Below are 27,959 nucleotides of genomic sequence, written 5' to 3' on the forward strand. Positions count from 1 at the left end.
AATTTTGATATATTATATTATCCTACTATTGTTACACAATTTACTAACAAACTCTTTTTTAGGTTCATTTAGGTTCTTTTGATAACGATAGCAGAAAAAAGCTATCGAAACGTCAAGGTAATTTTTCAAATTAATTTCTCTACTAATTGAAATTTTCTCTTACAGCTTGAGCCTAAGTGTGTCGCAGGATACCCTCTAGGTGATAGTTCTTGATTACTTTTTGATAAATAATTCGTTCTTATTGCGAAATGGGAGCACTATTTATCAATCTGTAATAAAAGACGTGAGAAAATTCTGTCTTTTTTAAAGACTAAAATTTTTGAGGCGAAATACCCAAAAAGAAGTTTGTAAAAATTAATCCGCCTCAACAATATAGAACTTATCTACATTGAAAAATCTTTTGTAGCTGCAGCTTCCAAAGGTATGGTTCTGGTTACCAGCTTATGACACCCCTCCGATTGCTGTTATTATTTTACTGGGGCTCCAAGCCAACCGACGCCCTTATCTGGCCAAAAAATTTTGCGAAAGCCAAAAAAAGTAGGAAAGTGCATCTTTCCAGTATTGTGTGCTATTCTGTTTTATTCTGTCTGGACTGTCTAGTGTTGTATTAGGACTTCTGCACACCACACACCCAAAGCCCCAACATGAAGCTGAAGGAGAACATTTCCATTACGTAGATGAGCCGGAGTTCATCAGGATGCTTAAAGAAGGCAAATTTTCAACCTATCAAGAAATCTTGGGTTCATACTATGGAATCGGCAAGACAGAATTGCTTTAAGGAAGAACGGGCGATTTAAATTCGTTTCTTTTAGCCTACGCGGAATTTGAAAGGGCCAAAAATGGTATAATAATGTTCCACGCCGATTTGACTATGGCTTTGGCCGTTAAGCGAATATTTTTCAACACAACCCTGGTGTTAGCTTTGCCCAGCAGCAAGGAAGCTCATTTTGAAAAACTCAGTATTTTGTATTCGGTCCAAGTTAAGTAAGTTTCAAAAATGCAACAAAGTGGAACTTTAACCGTCCATATGCCCGTTGAATCGCGTTTTTTTTTATTTGAAGATCATTAGTGTTTTACTCATCTTATTGGCAAAATATCTAGTAATACAGTCGTTCTGATGCTTTGAAGGGAGGACGGAACGTTCAAAGTAGTGAATTCACCAGCCGAGTCCGAGTATCAATTGGAATTTCCAGTGAAGGGGAAAAGTGACTCTACTGTGAGCATAATGCAAGATGTGGTGGATGAAATAGTTGATCGGGTCTGGAAATTAACCAACAAGTCTGGAGCACTGGAGCAAGTCGCCTCCTCTAGTGAAAATGAACTTAAAGAGGTGCAAATTTCAACTGCATCTTCAAGGAGAACTTCGGTAGATGAATCAGGGAGGTCTGAAAAAAGTGAAATTTTAGAACTCTGGTGGTCATCAGATCCCACCACTACGTGAGTACTTAGTGATAGGCCTGGGTAACTCAGTGCATTTTTAGGAGTTGGCGCAGTGCTACGCAAATGGCTTGGTGCGCCAACCCAACGCACCGGCGCAGTAACTCAGTTCCATGGCTGGGAAAATGTTGACGAATTTTTTTACTTGTTTTTAAAATTCTGAAATTTTCGAGTTTTAGCCAAGTTACTCTTTCTTCTAAATCCAATCCTTCTAAATAATAAAGGGGATGCAAACCTGATTTATAGTGTGTAGATAGTGTGCGATCATACACACTATAATACAAGTTTTGCTCAAAAACGCTCTATTTTGTAAAGTTTCACTTAAAAATAGTGACAATCTGTTGGTCTTTTACGCGAAAAATTACCAGATAAATTTGCAGCATTGTAAAAAGTTTTCAAAAATTTTTTTCATTGAGCGTCGAATTCGGGACAAAAACGCAAATAAATTTATCCCGTTTTCCCCGAAAACCATTAAGGTTTTCTCCAAAACCGATCACAAAACTGAAAGTTTTTGATCGAAAACGCAAAGAACCATTCTTTTCTGACAATAATGGAGTCTTTTCAGCCAAAAATGCCAAAATTAATTTTGCTAGAAAATTCGCTTCATTCATTGGTTTGCAGGGAACTTTAGAAAACCCTTTTCAGCTTCGAATTTGGCACAAAAAACAAATAATTTTATTCAGTTTTTTACCGAAAGTAATTAAGATTATCTTGAAAAGAAACGACCAGAGAGCAAAAGTTTACAAAAAATATTTGAAAAATTCGCCACCCTCATCGCTTTGAAGATTTTTAAAGTTTCTTTAAACTTTCAAGTCAATCTAGTTTTAACAAAGTTTCTATTAAGCAATTCTTTCAACTCAAAAATTGAGTTATTTTTTAGTTAAAATACTGACAATTTTCAGGTATTTTCTGTGAAAAATTATAAGATAGATTTTATTGGAACACTTGCTTCCTTAACCGCTTTGCAAACATTTTTGTCTTATATTTGTAAACTACACGGTTTCTAAACAGAAAATCCACGTTTTTCCTAACGTTTTATTATAAAATACTTTACTCAGAAAAAATGTTGATGACTTTTTTTAATATGTGCAAACTCCAGTCTCGGGTCTCGTAAAGCTTTAATAAATGACTTATAACTCATTAACTGATGAGTTATAACTCGTTAACTCAGAGAGCGGCAACAACTCAATAGCGCAACGCAACACAGTGTTACCCCGGCCTACTTCTTGAGAAATTGCTGCTGGTTTCAAATTCCTTTCGGGCGAAAAGAGTGGAAATGTCGGCTATTTTTGTAAAATAAAATGAGCTTCAATCGAGTCCCAAAACAACATTCAGCAAATATCATTCTGTTTTTGCTTCAGAATGAGTATAATAATACATCCAGCACATCTAAGTGAAGAGAACCATCAAATGGCAGTTCTGGGGAATTCCGAAGATGATTTAGAACAGTTTAAGGTCTGATTTTTGCAGGGTTTTATTGAAGAACTGTGCATAAATTTCGTTATTTCAACTTAGGTGAATAAGGAAGGATCCACAAATGGTCAAGTGAAAAGATACGTTTCATTCACCGTGGCTCATGTTCATAAATTTCATGATTCTGCCAAATCGGAAAAACGAGCTGAAGAGAGCAAGACAGAGTGTGAACGGAAGGCGGAAGATAATGAAAATGTTTCTGATATAGCGGATTCAGTGCCCGAGTTAAAAGAGAGAACGTGCAATTATACCAAATCGGATATAAGAACAAGCCGCGCATATACAACTTGTCCTCTAGTCACTAAGAATTTCCTGACCGATGGGGAATGTTTTGCTAATCTTAGTAAGTCTTAAAGACTGGGATGATTGTTTTGTAAACCGTGTATTTCCAGTTATTCGCGATGAAGGAATAAGGGCTCTTTTCGAAGAAGAATTGCGACGTCGCGACGAACTTTTGGAACTTCATCTGGATATGCCTGGATTGTTCAGGGAACTGGTAATTATTGTTTTATTTAGCGCAAAATATTAGAAACTCCCACTGTGCATTCGACTTCAGCTATTTACTGATGAGGAAGAGAAAGCCCTGGGCAAACTGAAAACTTTATTGATGGACATTAACCGATACAACGATTCCACTCCGAAAACAATTTTAGATTTTGAGAACGACCCGATTTTTTCAGACATGATTCATGCCAAAGTTGAAAATTGCTTTGTGGAGCTGAGAAAGTATTGGTTTTTTTGTAGCTGAATACTGATAATCCCTCAATACTCAATGCTTTTTAGGGCAGTTTCGATTTCAGAAAAACAAGCGGCAGAATACACGGTGAAGAAATACCCACATCGATGCGAGCTAAGCGTTTGCTCTAACCCGGCTTGCCCACAATGGCGTTGAAAAAAGTACATACATTTCATCGTTTATTGAATAATGAATACATATTCAAAACAAATATCAGTCATACAAAAAGATACATGTAATTCTAACTACGTCAATTAGAAAAACGATTTTTAATGTACTTATATTTAGTCCAAAAAGTACAAATATCTACCTTACAACAATGAGATACATTTTTCTAGAAATACAGTTACGATAGTCGTTGGCCTACAAAAGCCACCACCAGATTGAGACCATTTACCTTTGCTTTGTGTTAGCGGACTGGTTGGAAAACAATCAAATTTCATTAGCTAGAAGGCATTTAAACCGGCGAAGTTCGATTCTTCAATTTCGCTAGGCAGTAACATAGTTTTAAAAGGAATGTCGAATATTTGATCCTGTATCAAAATGTGACGAAGCTCATGGTCAATTAAAACTACGTTCTAATTAAGACTAGAATTATTTTAACGTAAATTTACGAGCTGGCATACGATACCGAAAAAATGGTTTTAATGTAAAACATGATTGAAATATTCCTTGAACGCAAGAAATTTAAAACGTAACGTTGGGGGCGGTGATTCCTATGTGAAGAACATTTGAAATATCGGCAATGAGTTGTATGTAACTCCCTTCGACGCGTTAGAGTCAAAAAAGTGGTTGATGATTGCATCGGCTATGAAATTAACTAAATAAATAACTCCCCGTATACTATGCGAGTGCGTTATAGCCTAGCTTAATTGTAGATTATAGAGTAAAATGGCGTCATGAGGTGGCATTAAGACGCTCCAATCGACTACTCAGTTCTTGCGAGATTGGAGAACCGGATGGTTGTTCTCTTTGTTGGGATTTGGCGCACTCGCCTGACCATCTAGCTTTCGAACTAGCATGAGACTGCAAAAGAAAATCCTTGTTAGTTCTCAATATTCCTCTAGAAGCAGATGCAGTCAGATGCAGCACTCACCATGCTTAAATCTCTTTTCCACACGGCGCCGCAGGCTCCTTCGCACTTAGGGCAGGGTCTTTCCATGGCGTAGCCTCCGCATTCGGAGCAATCCAAAGAAACGTGGCTTTCCGCCCAAGACACGCCGCAGGAGAAACAGCAGTTGAGCTGATTCCGCAGCTCTTCGATGGTGAGAACAGCCTCATGAGCATGATTGTAGCCCCAGGAGGCGATATCGTCCATACTGTGGCTGAAAGTGGACAACGAGCTGCAATCAAAGGAACAATTTCAGTTAATCAAATGGCAACAGGTACCACTTATCAGGATGTTGAATGGGCATGTTAAGTGTTGCTAAGTTGCTTAATTTGCTCGTACTAACGGACGACGTACATGAACCAGCAGATGACGTTGGACGGATTAGTCCTGCACGCTGTGAACGCATGGAACCAACGATTTTTATCTTAATACCCAAATCAATTGGCAAAAAGCGACGCTCAACACTAATCCCGGAAAGGAAACAGCGTTCAAATGGCGGCGACTTTAATTTGTGATTAATAAGAGCCACCAACAATAAGTTGTTACATCCGCTTGTCGGTGTTAATTTTGCGCTTTATAGAAAGCATGATCATTCGTCATTATCGTTGGAAGGAATATTTGCGTCAATCTAGCGCCTCATGTGAATAGAACCGGTTGCCCGCTATGACAACACAGTAGCCAAATAATCCCGAGTCTTTTCCATAAGAAATCCCGGCAAACATTTGCTGTGTTCTCAGCATAAGAGAACGAGATTATGCGATTTGCCTTTTGTGTGTACAGTAATTAATTAAATTAATGGAAAAAGCCAGACAATGTATAACAGTGTTAACCTGATGGTTTTTTTTTAAATTAATCTACACTGGAAATCAATCATCAAAGCAAGCCTGATTTTAGCATTTCGGCGATATTACAAAAACACGTCTTTCTGCAGACCTTCTACCATCCACAGCAGCGAAGCCAGACATTTTCCCTTAATAACAGTGAAGTCCGATCGTTTTCCTTTGAGCCAATAGAGTCGCAAATCCCGTCAATGAACCAATAAAAAAGGTAGCTCAGCTTTGATCACATTAAATTTCAATAAACATCGGCGTAATTATATAATTACGGAGCAATTCGCAGTCAACTGTGGACACTAAATTGTCGGTTGCAAGTCGGACTTTTCTCCGGACTAGCAATTTCGATGCAAATAAAATTGTGAAAAAATGCAAGTCAGGTAATCGGCAATATTTTTGCAGTAATCTCACCAGGGTCGCCTAAAAATAGCGATTTATTGCTTCAATTCTTCAATAATTAAATGGTACCTTCTGGGGACATCAGCAAGACACACGAAATCAAATACATTATTTACGTTGTGTTAATCGCCGGCGCCCCGACCCATTGTTTTAAACTGTATTTTATTGCAATTCGAATATTTACGAATGCTTACAAGCGTAGAACCTTGAATATCAAACAATATGATATTTAACGGTAGGTGAAAACGAATTTTTCAAATCCGGGTCCTGGAAGAGTAAAAATAAACCGGTTGCCTGCCAGGATTTAGAGTTTGCACGTGAATACTAGGCACGTGTGGAATGTCTGGAAGGCTTTGGAAATAAACTGTCGGGAAATTGATCTGAGTAGATAAATAAATCAAGTCGCAACAGCCCCAAACGCACACGCTTTTCTCATTTTTTAACTCGCTCATTTGCACAAAATGGTACTAAAATATACTTAAGGTCAAATTTTGTGTCAATGAATGTCTGATCATGGCTTGAACAGTTGAACACTGTGTTGATGACCTCTGAAAATTGCGCATTTCACGTTGTACTAGTAGAAACTGTTTCTATTTAAATAGCCCACTTCGGTATTAAAATCGCTTTGTTTAACTATGATTCAGCAGCATAAAACCCCAGTTAAACAAAATACAATTCAATCCTCTGGGGTAAATGCGATACGTAATGTATATGGCAAAATACAGCACTACAGAAAAATATTGAAAAAACATCTGTCTTGTACAATAAAAGCTACAAATCGCACACTATTGGGCACTTACAGAATAATTTTTGATATTTCAACAAAAATTACTTGAACTTTTTTAAATATATTTTTATATATTTTAATATATTGAATATATATACAATAATTTTTATAATAAATATTAATTTAAGACCAAAAATAATTTGAAATCTTTTGTATAGTTGGTTTCTCATCGAGTGTAGCGGTGAAGTGACAAGTGTTACCAAGATTTCCAGTAATTTTTGTTGAAACATCAGAAAAACGTCTCTGGAATTTTGAAGTTATTTGTTAACTCTGTTATATTTGTTGAGATTTGATTCCTTTCAAATTCCCGGGATTTTTCTGATTTTGCAAAAAAAATATATGGAAAATGTTTCAGCTTCACTCACATTTCGTGGTATTTAAGCACACAATAAAATGTGTATTTAACATTAAAACATTTCATTATCTAGAGTATCTTAACTCGTTTAAATTTTAAAACCTCAAAAATCACTAATAAAGGCATCCAAATTCAATAAATTCTCGGTTATAATCGAAATAATTCTTCCACCCAAATCAAATGGCATTTGAAAGGCACAGAAATGGAACAGAACTTTTAATCGTCCATCACTTTCCCCTGATTCAAGACCGTGGCACTTTGAAAATTTAGCAGAAATCCGCTTTTACTGGCGTTTTACCACATTTCATTTTACCCAAATTTAACCATAGATAAAACATCGATTCCTAATCTAGCGAAAAACATACTCAACTAGATGATTATAACAGTTCAACTGTGTAACTCACCTACGGCTCGAATGGATGTCAGCTGGATGATGCACACTGGCTAAAGACATCTTTGATGGTACTAGAACAATTAAAACGAATATAAAGAAACGTTGCACAGTGACCAGGCATATAAAATATCATTGAATTAAATCGTTGTAAACAATAAACTTGTTTATATCATCTTTATACATGCAGTTGATAAAGTTCATCTACGTTCCAGACGGTTCATGAACGTTTAAAAAATTCTGAACTAAAGTTTTTTTCGCGCGGTTCGGCCTCAGCAAGGCCTTTGACCCAACAATGAATGGGATTGAGCAGTTTAAGTGAGAATTAAAATAATATAAATAATAAAATGTAAAAGAGGACTGATCGAATAAAGTAAACAATTTAGACCTTGATTCTGTTTCATAATACTCTCCACCTTGGTCTCCTTTCTGATTTCCTTGTGCAGCAACACTCTGTTCGCTTGGAAATCTAATGCGTCTTACTCCACGCTTGAACTCACCCAATTATTATTTTTTTCAATCAAATTGTCCCAAGCATGTAGAAAATGGAAAATAAATAACTGGGTACTTTTAACAACAATGCATTTTTTTCGCCAATTAGACGTGGATCTAATGACGAGCAAAAAATGATTGGAAGATTGATGGTGCATGAATTTTCCAGTCATTGAATGTGCGACTGGCCACGAGTCGTTTGTATGATAAAAACAGTATAAACCATGTATGTTTGTGTAATTAGACAACGTGCTCTAATTATGCATTCAAACTAGGCACACTTATAGTTTTCGCTAAGTCATGCCGGATAGTAGGTACTTTTCCCATTAGCTCGCCCAGTAGATAAGAAAGTCAATTTCGCGGGCAAATGCGAAAAAACTTACAAAGCCCACAGTGTTTTAGCTGCAAACGCTAAGGATGGTTTAACAACATCATCTGAAGTTGCTTAAAGACGTTTTTGCGATGACCTAAAGAAACTTTTTTGCAGCCAATTATTGAAAATGTTGAGTTTTTCACGTTTTGAGGTCTGCGTGGATTGGAATTACCTCCGGACGTTTCGCCAGCACAAATAGCTTGAATCTTCAAAGTGGGTTGCTGAGACGTCCGGAAGAAGTACTAATTTACGGTGGCGTAAAACCCCGCAAAAATCACCAGCTCCTTACTGATACAGCTGACAACTTTCCAAATTAGTGCGCTTTTTCATTAGAGAAGCGTATCAAAAGAAATTTCGCTCACCAGGACTCACTTTTCCAAGTTGGCGAAGACAAAAATCCTTAACTGTGCACTTCCAGGAGCGAAGCCTCAAACTCTAGCCAAAGTCACTGAGCTCGAAAGTACAATTTTGCGCGAAACTGCAAGTAGAAACGCACGCTAGTTGCTTAGCTGAGTCGCTATTGGTCTACTTTCCAATTGGAAAGATCGCAAAACATTGAAACCTCCACTGCTATGTACTTGTATATATGCAAGAGCGTCGAAGTTGGGAGGCGGGAAGGGAGGTGCTTGTGACGTTCCACATTTTATTACATGAAAACTGTTCACAAGCGCGCTCCAGTACCGGATTTAACTAAATGTAATTCAGCTGAAGCCAGTACCAGTTTCATAGATTAATCTGGTTTAGCTTGACCAGGAAAAGTTGATTTATTTGAACTACACAGTCAAAGGGCAGGATTATTGCTTGTTTTTGAGCCGCCTCTAGCTCTTGTTTGTCTTAAGAAAACATGTTTTTATTCGAATGAATCAAAAAGTGCCATTTTGCGAACAGAAGCGATGATCAAAAAGAAGCACTTTTCTTTAGCGTTCATTTGTTTTACTTTTACGCACGGACTTTGCCGCAAATAACCGAAATGCTTTTTTAAGGAATTACGTAGGTTTATCAACAACTATTGATCCTATTTTCACGTTTACTTACAATTTGCAAATTATATCTTTGTTACAAGTTCAGTCTCATAATCGTTGTAATGGCCTACTTATCTACTTTCGCGATGTTGTCACACGTAAAACACGATCTTTTTAAGAAGCGCAAATGTCATGCAGAATATGCAACATGCATACACCATCCCAAGACCACAGGTGTTTCAAGTTGAAAAAGTACTTAAACTTAATTACAAACTTCAAAACATGACATTTCAAAAAATGACATTGCCACAAAATTTTAAATATGAAATCGATGCATTTTATTATTCGTGTAATCTTAGATTCGAATAAAAAATAGTGTTCGATACGAGGGCGAAAATTTGTTTTTCGCCCTTGTATCGAAAACTACTATTTTAACACTTTGAGAATTTATATTACAGTTATTTCAACCGATATTGGTTGATTGCTGAACAATGGCTTCCTGGCAAAAGCGACAAAATTCCCAGTCAAAATAAGGAATAATTGGTATCGCTTTGCCATTCAAAATACAGAAATTTGGTCTGTATGTTGGTCTCTGTAAAGTTGAGACATCTTGTATGCATGAAAACTACCTTGTAAAAACCAGACCTCATGGGTAAAATGAAAATCTCCTACACTAGAAATGGCCCAACCTTGTGCAAAATCCAACACATTGACTTCTTTTGCTTGTAATGATTAATCATTTGTGCGAATTGGAATAGTAAAAATTATCGAAAAATGCATATTTAGAAAATTTTAGTTGCTGCTAATCAAACTAGACACTGCTGGAGATTTTTTAAAGTAACCACCAATTCATCGAAAATAAGTAAGAGCGTAATTAATGAAAACACACGTTTTTCTCCGTACATAATTATTTTGTTTTGAAACATGAACGGTAAGCAACCAGTAACAAAATTACACAATTGCTCCCTGTTAATCTGGAACAACGTGGACAGACAACAAACGTTAAATTTAATGTAAAAGCAAAGTACGGAGAATAAGGTGTTGAGACCATTATTTGGGCAAACAATAACATTGACTGCATACATTGGCGCATCTTCTATTTTAAAGCAAAGCACTCTTGAAACTGGCATTTTTATCGGGCTTTTAAGCCGCCATCCGTTCGCTTCGGGTGCAAGCATATCTCTGAAGATGCAAACAACTCGCGCTTGCGAAACGTTAGGATGGCGGTCAAAAACTCACCAACGGACAATTGGCGTTAAAAAACATTTCATGTGATAAATCCAGTTTTCATGTTTCAAACGTTTCCTTTGGCAGTAACTAGAAAAACCAGTTAGTTAGTTAGAAAAGCAAATGCGAATTTAAAAACTTGCTCTCAGTCCGCTTGATAACCGTGCACAATCCCACAATTGTTGCTAACAAGCAACAAAAAACCTTATTTGAATCAACGCGTTTTGACTGTTTGCTATCTAATGACTACTTCTTTAAAAAGCCGAGGAGAAAGCAAATTAAAACCCCTGCCAGTATTAGTGTTAAATTACGCGAAGCTCGCAGTTTTGATCACTCTTATTGCATCTACATCCACTGAAAGGGGTTGGAAAACCCCTTAAATTGTTTCCAAGCACGTCGATTCTTTTGCAAATAGTTGCACAACAGTTCTTCCATTAGAATCTATCTAAAAATTTCCTGTTTTACTACGTTGCTTGCCGACTTTACTAGCAGCATTAAAGTTACTAATCAAACGGTTTCTAAAGTCAATTGAAGTCAATTTGGCCAAAAGTGTGGAATTTTGCAGATTATAGTTATGTATCATTCATGATTCGCCAATACAGTCATGGTGGGAGTCATTCGGTGCACGAGTGATCATTTTTATGGTTCTCCCATTAATAACAAAGTCATTTACTGTTTCTCGTAAGTGCTCACATTCAAACACACGCTTCCACTGTTTAGGGTCAGGCATAGATAAGACGAAAAAAAACCTCCTTTTCAAACTTGAATGGTTCAATTATTGATTTGCGATTAGAGTGCTTTCTACGGGTCTCACATAACGACCGAAAAAGGATTAGAAAGCTGAAACTATTCTTAAGATTTCTTTTATTCCTTTAAGCCAAATCAATCTTCCAACGGTTTTAGACAACACCGTTCTAGTCACTGTGCACTATGATAGTTGAATCGCCTCTGAAGATGTAAGCCACTCGTGTGTGTGAAACGTCTGGAAGTTTAAATACAATAAATGTCTGACTTTCGAACCAAACACCTCAGTTCTTGAATACTTATCACATCCTGGCAATGTATGGCAATTACAATTTTCCTGCTAATATTTATCAACAATTATAATTAGTTCAGACAATTTATCAGTTTTACACGCATAATCCTTCATCGAAACATTTATTGCGTATTTATAAGTGCTTTGCCTATCTTGGTGAAAAAACGCCACACTTGAAACAACGTCCTTTTAACGTCCAAAACTTCAAAGCTGATAATATTATTTCAAAATAGAGAAAAAGTGCAGCCAAAAGACCATGAAACATATTGATATTTCAATGACTGATTAGTGCTGTCGCAATAAAAACACATGGCGCAGTTTTCGGATGATCAATTTTACTTGTAATGGAATATTAAGGCGGCGCCATCCGTGAAATTTAATACCGAATTAGTTTGATTTGAAAAAGAAAAATAATTAATTAGAAACAGCTAGCAATTAGTCGAAATGTCCATCATTGACACGGATACACCAATCAGCAATTTACCGTTAGGGAATGAAAAATAATCAGTGGAAATGTTATGGGGCGTTAACAATCAAACGCGCATTTGCTTGATTTGCATTAATTAATTCTCAATATTTGCCCTGATACTTTGCAACAATAATGAACATTCGGTTTTCCCATTTCCGCGGTTTCGAGTTTTTGCATGCGAAAAACGCCTGATTAGCTACACCACACCAAGCGATAATCCCTGAAATTCCGACAATAGCAATGAAAAATTCGAAGAATCCAGCTTACATCACCGTCCATAAAAATCAAATTTAATCCCTGCGTGCTGAAAACTCGGGAAATTTCGAAATTAACACGAGAGATTTACGTGTAATATTTTCAAATGACAGTAGGTATTTTAACTGCAATTGTAATAACAAAATCGGGGTTCTTCGGAAAGTGTTTTGGGAAAAACTACATTTATGGCCTATAAAAATCCAAAATAACATACGGAAAGAATGTGCGGGCACGCTTAAGCAACTACTAGTGACACACTCGATCAATCATACTGTTTCATAATCAGATTACCTGAATTTGAATGAAAATTCCGAACATATTTGGAAACACACTCATTTATCATTGATAGCTCGAAACTATCGATTGGTTTTGAACTTTTGGATGCTCGAAAAAGCAAAATTTGTGTCGCCATCTGAAACGCGGGGAATTTGTAGGCTTTTAGGCCGTCGTTTAAATTGACGAGTGGTTTGCATATTTAGAGGTGGTTGCTGCGCCCAACATACAAGTTCCAAAGAAACATCAGAAAGACAACGACCTAAAAGCCTGCAAACTCACCAGCCCCACTTTAGTTTTTTTATTAATCTTCATACCTAATTTACCGATCAATAAATAAGTCGTCAGAAACAATGCATTCATTAAGTGAGATAAATTTATCTTAACGAGGCTGAAATAACGATGAAAAATACGTAAATTAATTTCGGCATTCCGAACAATCCTTAGTGCGGTTTTTGTTAAAATTGATGATTGAATTGTCGCAAATCACAGAAATATTGTATTTGCTTTTTTTGAATCGCAGTTCACTTAGAATGTTTTTTTTATCACAATCAATATACGCCGTGGCAGGTAACAAGCAATATGCACACTTGCAACTTCCAGAAACCCACTATCTAGTAGAGATCAATATTTGCACAGAATTAGCAAGTATTTAGTTTTTTAAGAATTGCTAGAGTATGCAAACAATAGCTCATCATGTGCATCCTTCGAGATGTTTCTTCAGAAAATCCTTAATGCGAGGCAACTTGTTTATTTCACGTATAAAAACAATAATTAAAACTAGGAATAAAGCAAAGTTAATAAAGCCGCTGTGATCACTTCCAAGTCACATGCAACTCCAAATTAAAACCGGGCCACGACTTTCACATATTTATCATAATAGAGATTTAATTTTCCTAAACTGGTTGAAAGCTAATTTTCAAAAATTCCTTATTCCCGCTAAAGCTTTACATCAAAGGTGACTGGTTCAAATCCCAAACATTTGGCTCGTAATTTACAGTTTACGACCACTAATAGTATGTTTAGAAAGAAACCGATTAAATTTGGACATTTAAATAGCACGGGTCACATTTTTGGAAACGATTTCGAACCAAATGGTGGAAAATCCGAAATACTTGGAAAAACTTGCACAGGCGTCAGCAACGAAAGTTGATTTTTTTAATGTTCTTCAACTGTGTAAAACAATAAATATTTTTGATTTGGGAAATATGTTGGCAGGTCCGGCATATATATTTTATTAGTGCACATGTATATTGTATAAAACGTTAGGCGACAGTCTATAAATGTGACAATATCCTGTTTAAGAGCCTGGGGGATTAGACGGCTTAACATGTTTCCATCAAATGGCTGGATTGACGCAAAATAATGTAAAATTCCCGGATTTAAACACTACAACTACATAAATAAACACAAACATCGATAAGTGCGATATATTTAGAACAACGGGATGTCACTGGCTTATACGCCGTTTAACTTTAACGACTTTAGCAGACTATTAATAGCCTTTTGGTAGCAATCCTTACACCCTAACACAAAAACCACCTAAAAATAATTGTAGTTTATTATAAATAATCTATTGTAACGCACATGACACCGATTTCAAATATTTACGTAGGTGAAAATGAAAGCGTAGCGTCCAAGGGGTAAACATTGAACTAATGCGAAATATATATTTTTCTCTAACCACGTGTATCAACAGCAAATGTTTACTTTCCTTCAATTACCGACGTAGAAGCTCCTATTACGACGAAGGAAAGCTAAGGGTTGTTAACATACATACGTACTTTAAAAGGCCTTATTTTAAAAAGCAAGCACTGAAATTAGGCCTAGGTAACACTGTGTTGAGTGGCGCTATTGAGTTGTTGCCGCTCTCTGAGTTAACGAGTTATAACTATCGGTTAATGAGTTATAAGTCATTTATTAAAGAGTTACAAGTCCCGAGACTGAAATTTTTACGTATTAAAAAAGGTCATCAACATTTTTTCTGAGTAACGTTTTACTACTTTGTTGAAACAAATAAAAAAAAGTCATCCAGATTTTCCCAGCAACAGAACTGAGCCCAAAGAAAGTCGACGAGTTTTCTTGTAAAATCGATCTCTCAATTTTTTTGCACAAAAGATTCAGTTTGCCAGTATTTTCCAGTTAGGAAAAACGTGGATTTTCTGTTTAGAGACAGTGTTGTTGTTTAGAAATATCAGACTCAGAATAAATTATTAGGGTTTAGTCCATAATTTGAAGCTGCAAAAAGTTTTCCAAAAATGTTTGCAAAGCGGTTAAGGAGGCAAGTGTTCCAATAAAATCTATTTTAAAATTTTTCACAGAAAATACCTGAAGAATGTCAGTATTTTAACTAAAAAATAATGCGATTTTTGGGTAGAAAGACTTGCTTAATAGATTCTTTGTAAAAACTAATCCGCTATATCAGAAAATTTTTCATTATCTTCCGCCTTCCGTTCACACTCTGCCTTGCTCTCTTCAGCTCGTTTTTCCGATTTGGGAGAATCATGAAATTTATGAACATGAGCCACGGTGAATGAAACGTATCTTTTCACTTGACTATTTGTGGTTCCTTCCTTATTCACCTAAGTTGAAATAACGAATTTTATGCACAGTTCTTCAATAAAACCCTGCAAAAATCAGACCTTAAACTGTTCTAAATCATCTTCGGAATTCCCCAGAACTGGCATTTGATGGTTCTCTTCACTTAGATGTGCTGGATGTATTATTATACTCATTCTGAAGCAAAAACAGAATGATATTTGCTGAATGTTGTTTTGGGACTCGATTGAAGCTCATTTTATTTTACAAAAATAGCCGACATTTCGACTCTTTTCGCCCGAAGGAATTTGAAACCAGCAGCAATTTCTCAAGAAGTAGGCCTGGGTAACACTGTGTTGCGTTGCGCTATTGAGTTGTTGCCGCTCTCTGAGTTAACGAGTAATAACTCATCAGTTAATGAGTTATAAGTCATTTATTAAAGCTTTACGAGACCCGAGACTGGAATTTGCACATATTAAAAAAGGTCATCAACATTTTTTCTGAGTAAAGTATTTTATAGTAAAACGTTAGAAAAAACGTGGATTTTCTGTTTAGAAACCGTGTAGTTTACAAATATAAGACAAAAATGTTTGCAAAGCGGTTAAGGACGCAAGTGTTCCAATAAAATCTATCTTATAATTTTTCACAGAAAATACCTGAAGTGTCAGTATTTTAACTAAAAAATAACCCGATTTTTGGGTAGAAAGAATTGCTTAATAGAAACTTTGTTTAAACTAGATTGACCTGAAAGTTTAAAGAAACTTTATAAATCTTCAGAGCGATGAGGGTGGCGAATTTTCCAAATATTTTTTTGCAATCCTTTGCTCTGGTCGTTTCTTTTCAAGATAATCTTAATTACTTTCGGTAAAAAACTGAATAAAATTATTTGATTTTTGTGCCAAATTCGAAGATGAAAAGGATTTTCTAAAGTTCCCTGCTAACCGATGAATGACGCGAATTTTCTAGCAAAATCAATTTTGTCATTTTTGGCTAAAAACAAGAGAATCAGAAAATAATGCTTTTTGCGTTTTCGATTAAAAATTTTTAGTTTTGTGATCGGTTTGGGAGATGCTTAATGGTTTTCGGCGAAAAATGGGAGGAATTTATTTTCGTTTTTGTCTCGAATTCGACGCTGAAAAAAGTTTTTGAAAAATTTTTACAAATGAATAAATTTATCTTGTAATTTCCAGATTGTCAGAATTTTTAAGTGAAACTCTACAAAATAGAGCGATTTTGAGTAGAAAGTGAAGCAAAAAAAACTCAGACACAACTAAAAAACCACATTTTTTAACAAACTCTACAGTCTTCAGAGACTGCGATCATTTGCGACTTAAGTGAAATTCAAACATTAAAAAACGAAAAGAGTTTTTCAAACGAATGTTTCTACCAGTCGATTTTATTGACATTGAACCCAACAAGTGACTTGCTTGATCATTATAATTTCGATTATCAGCAAACCTTCTCTTTCTCTGATGGAAAAAGAACGTAATTGTTGATTATCTAATTTCGCACAGTTCAATAGCTTTCCGGCTAACAGATAAACATGATCAATTATCAATGTTTTAATAGCAAATATTTGAAAGCAATTTAAACGAAGAAGGGAAAGTGAAACTGCAGCTCACGAATTTGGAAAAAAAATCTTGTATTCACACACCAATTTCTCTCATCAGATGCAGCAAATTGCACAAAAATCTGAGATTTACTACCCAACCTAGAGCGTTCAATCAGCAATTAGGCTCGTGAATATGCATCCTACAACTGCATTCTTTGCTACCTTTTAATCTAGATTTGATTGAATTTGATTTCAGCCATCCCACGGAAAATCTAGCAGATAATTAGCTAAAAATCCTACGTAATTTCAGCTTCATTTCCTAGGAACTTTGCTCAGACTAAAATATAATGTCATGTGTTTAGGCGCATTAAAATAGCATTGGTAATGTGTTATTACGCAACACATTGTCTGACCTCGGCAATAATTGCCTCATACATTCAGTGCATTAGTTGCTTATCACTCCTCACTGGCACTGAGTTGTCCAATCAGATTTCAAGCAGCCACTTAAAAAACTTTGTTCCGTCCACATTCGAAAAACAAAATATTGAATTTACAATTTGATATTGATTTTTCACGATCATGAATCTTTATCTCGAAAATTTCGAAGGCGACAGCCTGATCTTCAAGGAACTGAAGACAGTTCAACTTCTGGGAACAAGAGCTAATAGAATTACGACTTTCAACCAATCGGTCTATTTGCGTTCAGGATTTGGGGCAATATTCTACTGGTTAAAATGTGATATAAGAAAATGAGAAAAAGAGCCTACAGAAGTGGAAATATTAAGGCTCTAATCCGCGCAACGCTGTACATAAGATCTAATCAAAATCAAATAGACTCGAACTCACTTGGGCCAGTGGATCAAACAGGAGTAAAAGAACAAGGAAGATGCGGAGCTACCATGAACTCACCAAGAACATAGAAAGTACTGGAAGGAGATACCAAATCCACTACGTCCACACCATCTTCTCCTTGGCCCTTAAACATCTGTGTACGCCACTTTTTTTCCTGGGAAACCTTTCAGAAACAATTAATGTGTAAACGTAATGTTTACGGTTTATTACTAACTTTTTGCAGCAGGTCATTGCATTTTTTTCATGGCAAATAAGTCCCCATTAGTTACATTTCCGCATTTTTTTTAGTCGCTAATAAAGTGTTTAATGTTGAAATTCAATGCGAAATTATATGCAAAACATCAGACAGAATTAGCATCAAATAAGCGGAAGTTGTAAGACACACAATTGGCGACATGCAAATTCAGTAATGCTGTGGCGAAAATTAAGAAGGCGGTTATAAGAGAGGACAGATATTTATCGATGTATCAACGGTATTTATTTAGTTGACTAAGTTTGCTGGATTATAAATTTATCAAAGTATGAAGATTTTTGTTAACTTATCGCAAAAAGTTCACAAACAATCAAGTGTTTTGCAACACAGACCAGATAATTCTGGTATCAGGCCACTTAATTAGGGCGTTTTTACTACTCTACAGCTGTTTCAACAATAATTATGTTTAGTTAGTGAACGTGTTCTGGAGGATGGTGAAGACCAGTTCAAAGCTCATAATCGCATTCCAAAAAAAAAATGGCCCAGTATTTAAAATACCACTAGACTGAAGTAGTTCGTCATTGAGATCACATGGCTCTGGCTATCTGTAGACAGGAATTAAATTCCTAATACCAAAAGCTCAATTAACAAAAGATTTATGGCTTAGAGCGATAAAAAAATTCAATTGCCATGCAGATCACCTGTAACTGCGTCGCTAAACATCCTTATCAGACCAGTATTTCTATTGATGCGCTGCCAAATGGAGACTTGCATTAAACATATAATTCTATTAAAAGAGAGTGCCATAAAAATGACACCATCAATTTATATGACCTGGTTATATAAAAAATAATTGCCCAAACATGTACATAAAGATAAAGTAACTCGGGTGGAGTCAAAATCCATGAAAAACAAGACACTGATAAAGCCTGAAAATTAAGAAAAACCTTCACTATGATAACGTTTTCGCATGATGTTGCAAATTTTTGAATGTACATTCATTCTTTTTAGAAGAATCTATGTTTCGTTTCCGTAACGTAATATGAAATAAATAATAGGAACATTTGTAATTCACATTTTGACTGAAACCCAGGAAAGAAAAACTTTTATATTTTTTCATTCCAAGCTCCCCATCTCTCAAGCTTCAAACTTTAGTGAAACCAACATAAACAAGCCGGTGAAAACTATTAGTTAATAACAGGAAAATCCGATTTCAGTATTGCAAGAACGCTAGATTACAGATTACATTAGACGCGTCCTAAAAATTCTTAAGACTTCAAAGTCCTCTTACGTGCTTTCAGGCATCTCTTTCAGATGGCTGAAACCGTGGTCTTGTGCACGTAGCAAAAGAAAAATAATACGGTTATTCGGGTTTAAATAAATCGGGCTAGCACTAGAGAAGCTTTCTTTTAATAATTTATTGTGCTGGTTGAAGATAGACGCATCAAAGCTGAAAAAATACTTTCCGTGCGATTGCTTAATTGAAATGAATGCTTGATTTTGCGAAAAACATTTAAGTGAGCACATAATTAAACCAAGAACAGAAAAACGGCACTTCTCAGCAAAACGTCTCTTCGATATTCCCATAGAATCAGAAAATGCTTGCGCATTTTCGATTCTATGCTTCTTCTTTGCACCTAAACAATAAAATAATTAAATGCTTTTTTTACACATTTCTTGTTGAACATTTTCATTCCTGATGAACTTCTTTGCACCTAAACAATATAAAATAATTAAATGCTTTTTTACACATTTCTTGGTGAGCATTTTCATTCCTGATGAAAAATCTGCATTTCTATCATTTGCCTGGGGTCAATGGTGAATCACCCTTGCTTATACGCATTTTAACTTCAAAGTATTTTGACCTGAAAGCCAAAGGTCGCTTCTTGTGCAGCTTTAATCAACTTGTTTCCGCTCGTAACGTGTTCCTTTAATGATAATACAGAATAATAAAATTTATGTGATGATTTGGGAAATTTTACAGCAAATTGATTCGTGATTATGAATGAACAACAACACGACTGTCGCCAGTTTGTATTTTTGTAAACAACCACAATAATAGTTGTATAAAGGATGTGAGAGCATAACTGTAAATGAGATAATAATTAAGAAACTTAATAATTGGCCGGATTTCATCAGCATTTGCCTGCATGGCCTGACAAAGATACAATAGCAAATTGTTGGCTGAGTATGTGAAATTAGTGTGCACCTTTAGAGAGTATTTCCAGCCACACACTATTGTGCAGTGAAGTGCAACGTAGAGAAAGAAACCAGTCAATCTGTCCAGCCCACTCAAAAATAGAAACACGAGTGCGTTGCATCAACATTCGTTCCCAATTGACCCACTTTCGATTTCGTATGTGCAAAGTCCAGCCTACATTCAATAAGTTCATCATCAGGAATTTATCGGGGCTATTGCTGTTTCAAATGGACAAGTTTTTGGATATCAAAAGAGAGCATTTTTCCAAACTGCATCGATCACCCATGAAGGAATATGGGAAATTATGAATGGGGTTCAAATTCATTTTATATGAGGATACTTTAGCCCTTTTCCCTTGACTGTACTTAGCATGATCGTGCTGAAGAAAAACTCAACCAGAACCTATATTGGGCTGAATTTAAACCATCATATATCCAAATTAATAAAGGATTACTATAAATGCACTCTATATATGTATAGTAAATAAATGACTGGCGTTTGCATGTGTAACAATTATTTGAAAACATTGTTCTTATCACTTATCTCTGACGTAGGAAAGCCACTCACGTGCCGGTAAAATTGCTTTTTACATTTCATGTAGAAGCCATAAAAAATTAATGATCGAACATCATAAAACATGAACTTTTGATCCTGCTCAATCCGGTAATACAACCGAATTATTTCCTAGCAATTGTTATATCACATCATCCAGCATTCCAAAAGATCTACAGTTGTTAGCGATAGATTAACAAAAACGCTCAAATTCCAAAAAAGTATTTACAAACTTCAGTACTAATACATGATCGGTTCCAATTGCCAACAAAAATTACTCATGTTTAATTCAATTAGCGAATAGTGGCGCGTGTATTGAAAAAACTAATAAAATCGTAACTATTCAAGAGTGTCATCGCGAATTTTACACCAATTTAGAATCAGTCTCGTATCTTGCACGTGGTTAGTTTGCTCTTCTGTTAGCACCATTATTGTTAATTGTGAACGAAAAAATGTTCACATTTGTGATCTTGTTGGGGCTTACGCGAACCGGGCAGTTTGCCTTTGATTTCTTTAATTTGCTGCCAGCAAAGTAATACTGGTCATTGTACGTTGCATTTGGTTAAAGGCTCAGTAAACTTTACAACTGGCTATAATTTTATTTAGAAGCCGATAAATTAATTGACTCGGCTTGTTTCCTTGTTCCAGCCATATGCGGTCTCGTTATAGCATGCACTTAAAACGGCGCCAGTGGAACGCGTCGCGACGCTCTACCGCCGGGTCGATACCCTGCATCCAGACGGTCAACTAATGCCGCTTTATATTTCCAGGCCTGACATATATTTATTGCAAAATTTGACCGAATTCCTAACAGTTAGTTGCCGTTTTTCGTTCCAGATCCGGGAATGCAACCCGCTATTACTACTATTAATATATTTACTAATAAAAATGCAGGCAAATATTCATCAACAAGAATAGACTGCACAAAAATGTGGAAACAGAACTGAAAGCTGGTGAAATGTGCGAATATATTAGTAGAACAAGAACAAAGCCCCTAAACACGCGCACTAAAAAATGAAGTCGCGCAAAAGTCAGGAAAATGTGCGAATCTATTAGTGGAACAAGAACAAAGCTCCTCATCCCGTGTATTAAAAAGAGATGCCAATGTCAAAACATCACTGAAAGCTGGAAAATATTAGTGGAACAAGAACAAAGCTTCTCAACCAGCGTATTAAAAAGAGAGGTCACGCAACGGTTGAAGGCGTGGCGTAGCGGGGTTACGTCTAGTTTGTTGTCTACTTCGTTCCTCCCATTCGCCAGCAAACGTTCCTTTACCGTTACAACTAAATGGATTATTAGCTGAATTGAAACTCCCTATCTTTGCAATCTAAATACGTACTTTTAGCATTACAAATGTGTTAATATCAGGCATCACATAACCTCCCGAAGCCTCTACTTTATTTCGCCCTTGCATTTTACTGCGGCGCCGATGTAAAGCGGTTATGGGGATGCCTGAGATTAACACATGTCTTGATCTACATAGACTTACCTCCAAATCAGTTCAACTAATGAATGCGCCATTATATTGCATATTAAGTTGCAATTATTTTCTAATTAAACAAACATGCGATAATAAAATGTGGTTCATTGGCTGATGTTCACTATGTATGTAAAATTCCAAGCAAATTCTGTCATCAATAAATCATGGAAATATTGTTGGGTCTAGCCGATAATGGAGATTATTTTTGAAAACAATAAAATTTTAATTTCGTTCGTAAAACATTGTTATTCACGTGCGTCAGTCTTTAGGGGGGGATTATCCGCATAGTTTTATCAGCTATTTTCTACATAACTATGACGCTTCTTGTTATACTTTTTGCATAATCGCGTGGCTTAAAAAAGGTAAAAATAACGTTCTATTTTATCAGACAATCTATTCAAAACGGAAAATTTTCGAAAACAATGAATAAAGCTAATATTAAATCGACCAGGCTTGCCAAATTAACTATACAATCCCTGATCTATAAACCCATTTCTACCATGGTTATTCTAATCGCCGTAAAACTGTTTAGTGAAATTTGACTATATTATCAGCTATAAAGGAAAGTGCAAACAATTCATCACCCGCGCGTAAAAATGTATGTACGCACATTAAAACAAAGGTATTCAACAATTGATTTCAATCGATATATTGATGATTGCCCGCAAGTGTCCAGATATTTCTGTTGTTTTCGTCGGGTGATTAGTTTTTTAAATGACCTTTTCGAACAATCTAATATTGAATGTTATTGGAATGGAGCAAAGTGCATAAAACAGGAATACATTTAGTCGTATTAATTTGACCTGTTTGGCGTTGATAAAATTAGATAATTAATTAAAAAACCGCATTTTTATTACATGCAATTAATATTTTATTGTATGAAAAACTGGCACCGAAAAACTGGAATCTAGTTGTTTTGACTTCATGTATTCCCCTTTATAGCAAAATTAATTACACTTCGATACTGGTAAAAACTCTGTAGAACGCAAACAATCAAACATAAAAATGTACACAAAAACACAACCAAATCTAGATAAAAGCTATCAAATTAAAACAGAACTTACCAAGATCCAGGTTGGTTTTTTGCGTATCAAAATGTCAAATTAACAAAATATTTCGTTGCCGGTAATTGGGTTAATTCGATTGAAAAAAGTCCAGACAAACTGACCCAGACTGTAGGTTGGGCACTGTTGGGATAAACTGGATATATATCTTGGGGAAGAGTATCTATTCACAGTGTTGTCAGCTTGCGCGTTTTTTGAATACATAAATAACCGTTTAAGGTAATAAATAAATATTTAAATGTTAGTGGGAGGATTGAGTTTTTCGTTGATTTATTCACGCGCAAAAAACATTAAATAATAACAATAGAAGTAATCAGTATTCATTTCAATTGGATTTCGTTCAACAACGCGCAAGATATTGCTTGGATATTTTAGCAAGAAAATAGTCTACTTTTCGTTGCTTGAAAAATTCACAAGCCAGTATTGTTGTGACTGCCCTGCTTGTGCAATATTGAAAAATAACGTAAAACAAGTAAAGAAACTGTTACATACGTTGAATGCAAACAGCAAAAAAATATTAACTGAAAATGGAGAAATTGGAGAAACAATGCAACATTTGATCCTGACCCGGACTTGAAAATACAACGTTATGACGTAGCCAGGATAAACTCCTGCCGTCAGCAGGACTACGCATTGATTGTGGGAGGCTGAAATGGGGAGGAAAATGGGGAAACCTTGCAAAATGCCAAGGCCTATATAGCTGCAGGTTTCCATTGGAATATGAAAATTGACATTAAAAACCCACTTTTTTCCAGAATTGAACATTTGAAATCATTTTTGAATGGAATAGTCACATCTTCTGAATGGTCATGAAATCGACCAATCACAACCATTCGCTGCTTAACATCTTTCTTCAACACTTTTCAATTTAATGAGTATCAGTATCAGTATAAATCAGGTTGAATTTAAACATTTCACACACACAAATTCCATACATTTGGAATTCTCAAGATTACAAAACTTTGAAGTTTGAAATAAATATCGGATGTTTAGCTGCAATGTGAATAATAATAACTATTGAGCAAGAAATGTTTCAAAATACACTGAACAATATTTATTTGCTATTTTAATTATTTCGTCATTAACCATGCGATTATAGCAACACGTATGAAGCATCGATCGACAATGAGCTCTTACAACAACCAAAAAATATGCAGCAAAACTGATGAGTAAATATTTTGAAAACTAATATCTTTGATCTTAACAGCCACCCACCAATTTTTCGTAAAAACAATCCTCCTTTATTATAGATGTTGGCACAGTTTTTTCCCGAAAGCATAAATTTAAAAATATGGGAGTCATTTGAACTGGAAGTTCGGAGAAAAACTGACGGTCCAGTCATTGCTAATACGAAATTCATATTATTAGCAGATATTCACGGCTTAACGAACTAATCGCATACAATTCCTGGGACTTTACTGCGAAAAATTCAAATAATTGGCGCATACCGGACGTGCTGTTCAAATTAGTTTGTTTAAATTGGTGTTCAACGTTCAAAAAAATTCATTATAACTCAGTTTCCTATGGGTGGCTTTGTTATAATATATATTAACATTTTTGTGTCTGGCCAGTGGTACAGTATCTTATCCTGCGGTGCTAATGCATATTAAATTACCCATTTTGTAAAGATAAAAATTATTTTGGTTAATGCACTTGTGACTGTTAGATTCGTTGGAAAAATGATACCGATGTTAATACGTCCACATATTTGACTTTGCTCATGAAACTCACATATTTTACATCAATTTACTGTTTATCGCACTCAAATATTTAAGCAAAGGTTGTCCAACTATTTTAACTGTAATCGTAAGTTCTCAAATCAAAATCAATTCTGATTACACAACTAATTGAATTCAGAAGGCTGCACTTAGCCACATGCATGCATTGATTACACTCGAACATTTTTGGTTCGCTATACATAAATTGATAAGCTTTTATGCTCTTAGGCCACTTACCCAAAGTTGTGCCAGCCCTAATCGCAAGAGCCTGATCTGTAACAAAACATTTTATAATGTCACTGTTCACTTAATGAAAATAATTAACAAAATACACAAAGAGAATTTAAAGAAATTTTGACTGACAACACCAAATAATATAACTTGTGGACCTTGTCAATATCTGTTCGCAAGTCATGTTCTATTAATTCACCACAAAGCTCTCTAAATCTGGCTTCTGCATGGTTGGAAATGAAACATTTACAAAAACCCATCTGCTTCCTACTGGAAATCAGCCTTATCGAGTTCGTGAAAGATAAGCTGCCCTTTTTCGCGAATCCCGAAGATAAAATCGCTAAATATTGGGAGTCGCAGTCCAGAACGGAAATTATACAAAAAGCTGACAAAATGTTCAACGAAGGAAAATACATGGATGTTTATGAAGCCCTAAATAGAATGAAATATAGGTAAATGCAATAGTAATGAACACTAACTATTGCGAATCAAAAGTAATGAATTTAGGCCGCACAATGAGTCACTCCAGAGCAAAGTTGTTTTGCTCTAATTGAACCCGAGACTAACATTTCTCATTTATCAACAAGTAAAATTAGATGCTCTAGTTTACCAAATGGTGTGCATTTGGTTTACATGCACCTAAATAGATTGCACCAAACTCGATTACATTATGGCTTAAGTTAACAAATGAAACTTTCCAGCAAAGACTTCGAAGTGGTATGGAGACTATCTAGAGCATTATATAACTTATCACTGCATACCGACCTAACTTCAGAGATAAGGAAAGCGATGATTGGAGAAGCGCACAATATTTTAGAAAGTGTTAACACCATTGGTAATTCCTTCCATTTAAAAAATCATACACCCAATTTTTCCTATGGAGTCGCGACACTTTAGCCTGATTATCAACACTTAGGAAATGGACAAAGTAATTACCACAAGTGGATGGCGGTAATCTCGAACGCCAAAAATGGCTTTGAAGGATTAGAAATGAAAATAAAAGAGTATCCAAACATCCGCAATCATTTAATTAAGGCGTGCGATAGTGACCCGCAAGACTTTGCAGGTCAGCTATAAAAAGACTGAGTCTATTAAGAGCTCATAATTTATTCAATTAATACAGTTCAGTACATGCTAGGCCGATGGCACTATGAAATCGCCAATCTTACGTGGTTCCAGAGGAAAATCGCCAAATACCTCTACACGGAACCGCCAGATGCCAGCCATCAGGAAGCGTATAAATACTTGAACAATGCCGAAGAATTACGGCCTAGAAGCTTTATACCCAACATCTATATCTTGGGATGTGCTTGCATGAAGCTTGGACAGTATTACCGGTAAATAATCGTTCAGTTAGATGAGAATTTTCGAAAGCTACTTAAACTCTTGCAGGGCAAAGTACTACCTAAATCTGACCCTAGGTATACCAGCGCACAACGAATGTGAAAGATGCTGTGCGTCGGGAGCCCAAAATCTTTTAAGAAAATTAGAAAAGTATGATTTGGGCAAAGATTTATTGTATGAAAATCCTCATTTTAGTTTTGAAAATTAAAGTTTAATTTCATATTTCCCAGCAGTTAAATCCAAGTATTACAGCCGATAACATTGTTTTTTTATGTACCATGCCAAATCAACGTAATCGAATTACAACATTGGCGACTGTTAAATTGCCAAACAAACGTATGAATTGCGTACGAATATTAGGCCGTGAATGTCTAAACATTATTTTATTATGATATAGATTCTTTTATGGTTTTATAGAATAATAGGACTTTTGTGCCTTCCAGCTCTCTTCAAAATTAAATTACCTCCTTTGATGATTTCAATTACTTACTCTCAAAGAAAATGTTGTGAAGTGAGCTGTGATGTTCAAAGTCTGGATCATCAGAATCGAAATGAATGTCGTCCTCGAATTCAGTGAATCCATCGAGGTCCTCCAAGTGCGATTTACTTTGAACTCTCAGCATCTGATCCAAAATTGAAATACATTATTGACTGTTAAAATAACAAGTGGAACGAATCAGAGGAAGTCACTTTGTTGTCTTCAAACTGTTCCATCATCTGAAATCTTGGACAAACATTTGAACACATTATCGCCCCATCCACAGAATCTGTGGCAAAAACTATCAAACGATTACTCAGTGTGTCAAACAACAAAGCATTTTCCAATATATCTTTATATGACAAACCTAGCTTAAATTAAAGCCATCTATCGAATACCGGAGTCCTGCGAGAACTGAATGAAGCTACACCTCATAGCAGGGTAATTTTGAAATATTGCGATATTAATATTGTTTTTTCCTTATAAATAAAAGGGTATTCGTTGCGACTTGGCATAACAGAAAATGTGGGAAAATGATGTCCAACAATCCAAAATTTCGGAGCCCTTCGAAGGTATTTGGGCCCCGAAATTTTAGGATGAAAATCGTCACTAAATATCAATTCCTGTGACCATATGCAACCGACCTAAAACGACTATATAATATTACTTAATCATTAAACTACCAGCAGTTCTTGTTGTGTTTACGCCAAAACCCAAAATATAAAATGTGCTCTATTTTTAGGTCACTCTTTGATGTATTAATTCGAAGTGTCATGTTGCATCAAAGCAAAAGCACAGATTCTATGTATCACATATAATTTGCGTATAATTTCTAGCCGAATGACTGTATTTTTATTAATAATTGAATAAAACTTGCGTACATTTCAAAACACTTCCAATTTTTCTAAAAAACACAGTGACACCCAACAAAAGAAAGCTTAACCTACATAACATTCAAGGCAATAATTGGTAACTTTATCTTGACATTTTCAAGGGAAATTGCGGAAAATTACAAACTACATCCATTTTCCTTAATCTTACCGTTGAAACAGCAGGGATTTGGTTTTAAAAGGAAATTCGAATTTTCGACAGGACGCCACCAGCTGACCTCATAAAGAAACCTTTCTGCTAGAAAAGGACGTCTGGTC

At 35.6% G+C, this 27,959-nt stretch overlaps 3 protein-coding genes across 4 annotated transcripts in view; 2 read left to right on the top strand and 1 right to left on the bottom strand.

The window, feature by feature from the left end:
- Window positions 1-4,232, top strand: part of LOC109536693 — a 6,748-nt gene extending 2,516 nt beyond the window's left edge. Inside the window, exons 8-16 of the mRNA XM_019903013.2 lie at window positions 407-537; window positions 601-758; window positions 813-984; window positions 1,129-1,437; window positions 2,799-2,892; window positions 2,953-3,253; window positions 3,303-3,406; window positions 3,467-3,636; window positions 3,694-4,232. Coding sequence (XP_019758572.2) covers window positions 407-537; window positions 601-758; window positions 813-984; window positions 1,129-1,437; window positions 2,799-2,892; window positions 2,953-3,253; window positions 3,303-3,406; window positions 3,467-3,636; window positions 3,694-3,802 — 1,548 coding nt within the window. The 3' untranslated portion in view covers window positions 3,803-4,232. The remainder of the gene's footprint in view (window positions 1-406; window positions 538-600; window positions 759-812; window positions 985-1,128; window positions 1,438-2,798; window positions 2,893-2,952; window positions 3,254-3,302; window positions 3,407-3,466; window positions 3,637-3,693) is intronic.
- LOC109536694 (protein pinocchio) lies at window positions 3,813-27,958 on the bottom strand. Its single transcript, XM_019903014.2, has 6 exons — window positions 27,853-27,958; window positions 26,824-26,956; window positions 24,996-25,031; window positions 7,536-7,596; window positions 4,743-4,989; window positions 3,813-4,672 (listed from the first exon to the last, which is right to left on the bottom strand). Exons 2-6 carry the CDS (start codon window positions 26,954-26,956, stop codon window positions 4,544-4,546), a joined length of 606 nt encoding a protein of 201 aa, XP_019758573.1. The 5' UTR covers window positions 27,853-27,958; the 3' UTR covers window positions 3,813-4,543.
- Window positions 25,089-26,589, top strand: LOC109536692 (regulator of microtubule dynamics protein 1). 2 transcript variants are annotated; one of them, XM_048663638.1, is made up of 5 exons: window positions 25,089-25,441; window positions 25,691-25,824; window positions 25,906-26,055; window positions 26,128-26,326; window positions 26,382-26,589. In XM_048663638.1, the coding sequence occupies exons 1-5, from the start codon at window positions 25,227-25,229 to the stop codon at window positions 26,539-26,541; spliced, it is 858 nt and encodes a 285-aa protein (XP_048519595.1). In that variant the 5' UTR covers window positions 25,089-25,226; the 3' UTR covers window positions 26,542-26,589. The 2 variants fall into 2 exon arrangements, with proteins under 2 accessions (XP_048519595.1, XP_019758571.1); XM_019903012.2 differs by having other exon boundaries at window positions 25,092-25,441; window positions 26,113-26,326.
- Window position 27,959: the final 1 nt, after the last annotated feature.

The sequence above is a fragment of the Dendroctonus ponderosae genome, unplaced genomic scaffold (assembly GCF_020466585.1).
Source record: "Dendroctonus ponderosae isolate FM_Combo_2020 unplaced genomic scaffold, Dpon_F_20191213v2 Dpon_F_20191213_2, whole genome shotgun sequence".
NCBI classification, from domain to species: domain Eukaryota; kingdom Metazoa; phylum Arthropoda; class Insecta; order Coleoptera; family Curculionidae; genus Dendroctonus; species Dendroctonus ponderosae.

Coding starts and splice junctions, on each gene's coding strand:
- LOC109536692 (XM_019903012.2), top strand. CDS start 25,227: ATGAAACATTTACAAAAACCCATCTGCTTCCTACTGGAAATCAGCCTT. Junction 26,056..26,112: donor TGACCCGCAAGACTTTGCAG/GTCAGCTATAAA, acceptor CAATTAATACAG/TTCAGTACATGCTAGGCCGA. Junction 26,327..26,381: donor AAGCTTGGACAGTATTACCG/GTAAATAATCGT, acceptor AAACTCTTGCAG/GGCAAAGTACTACCTAAATC.
- LOC109536694 (XM_019903014.2), bottom strand. CDS start 26,956: ATGCTGAGAGTTCAAAGTAAATCGCACTTGGAGGACCTCGATGGATTC. Junction 25,032..26,823: donor TCACAACATTTTCTTTGAGA/GTAAGTAATTGA, acceptor GTTTTGTTACAG/ATCAGGCTCTTGCGATTAGG. Junction 4,990..7,535: donor GACATCCATTCGAGCCGTAG/GTGAGTTACACA, acceptor CTTTGATTGCAG/CTCGTTGTCCACTTTCAGCC.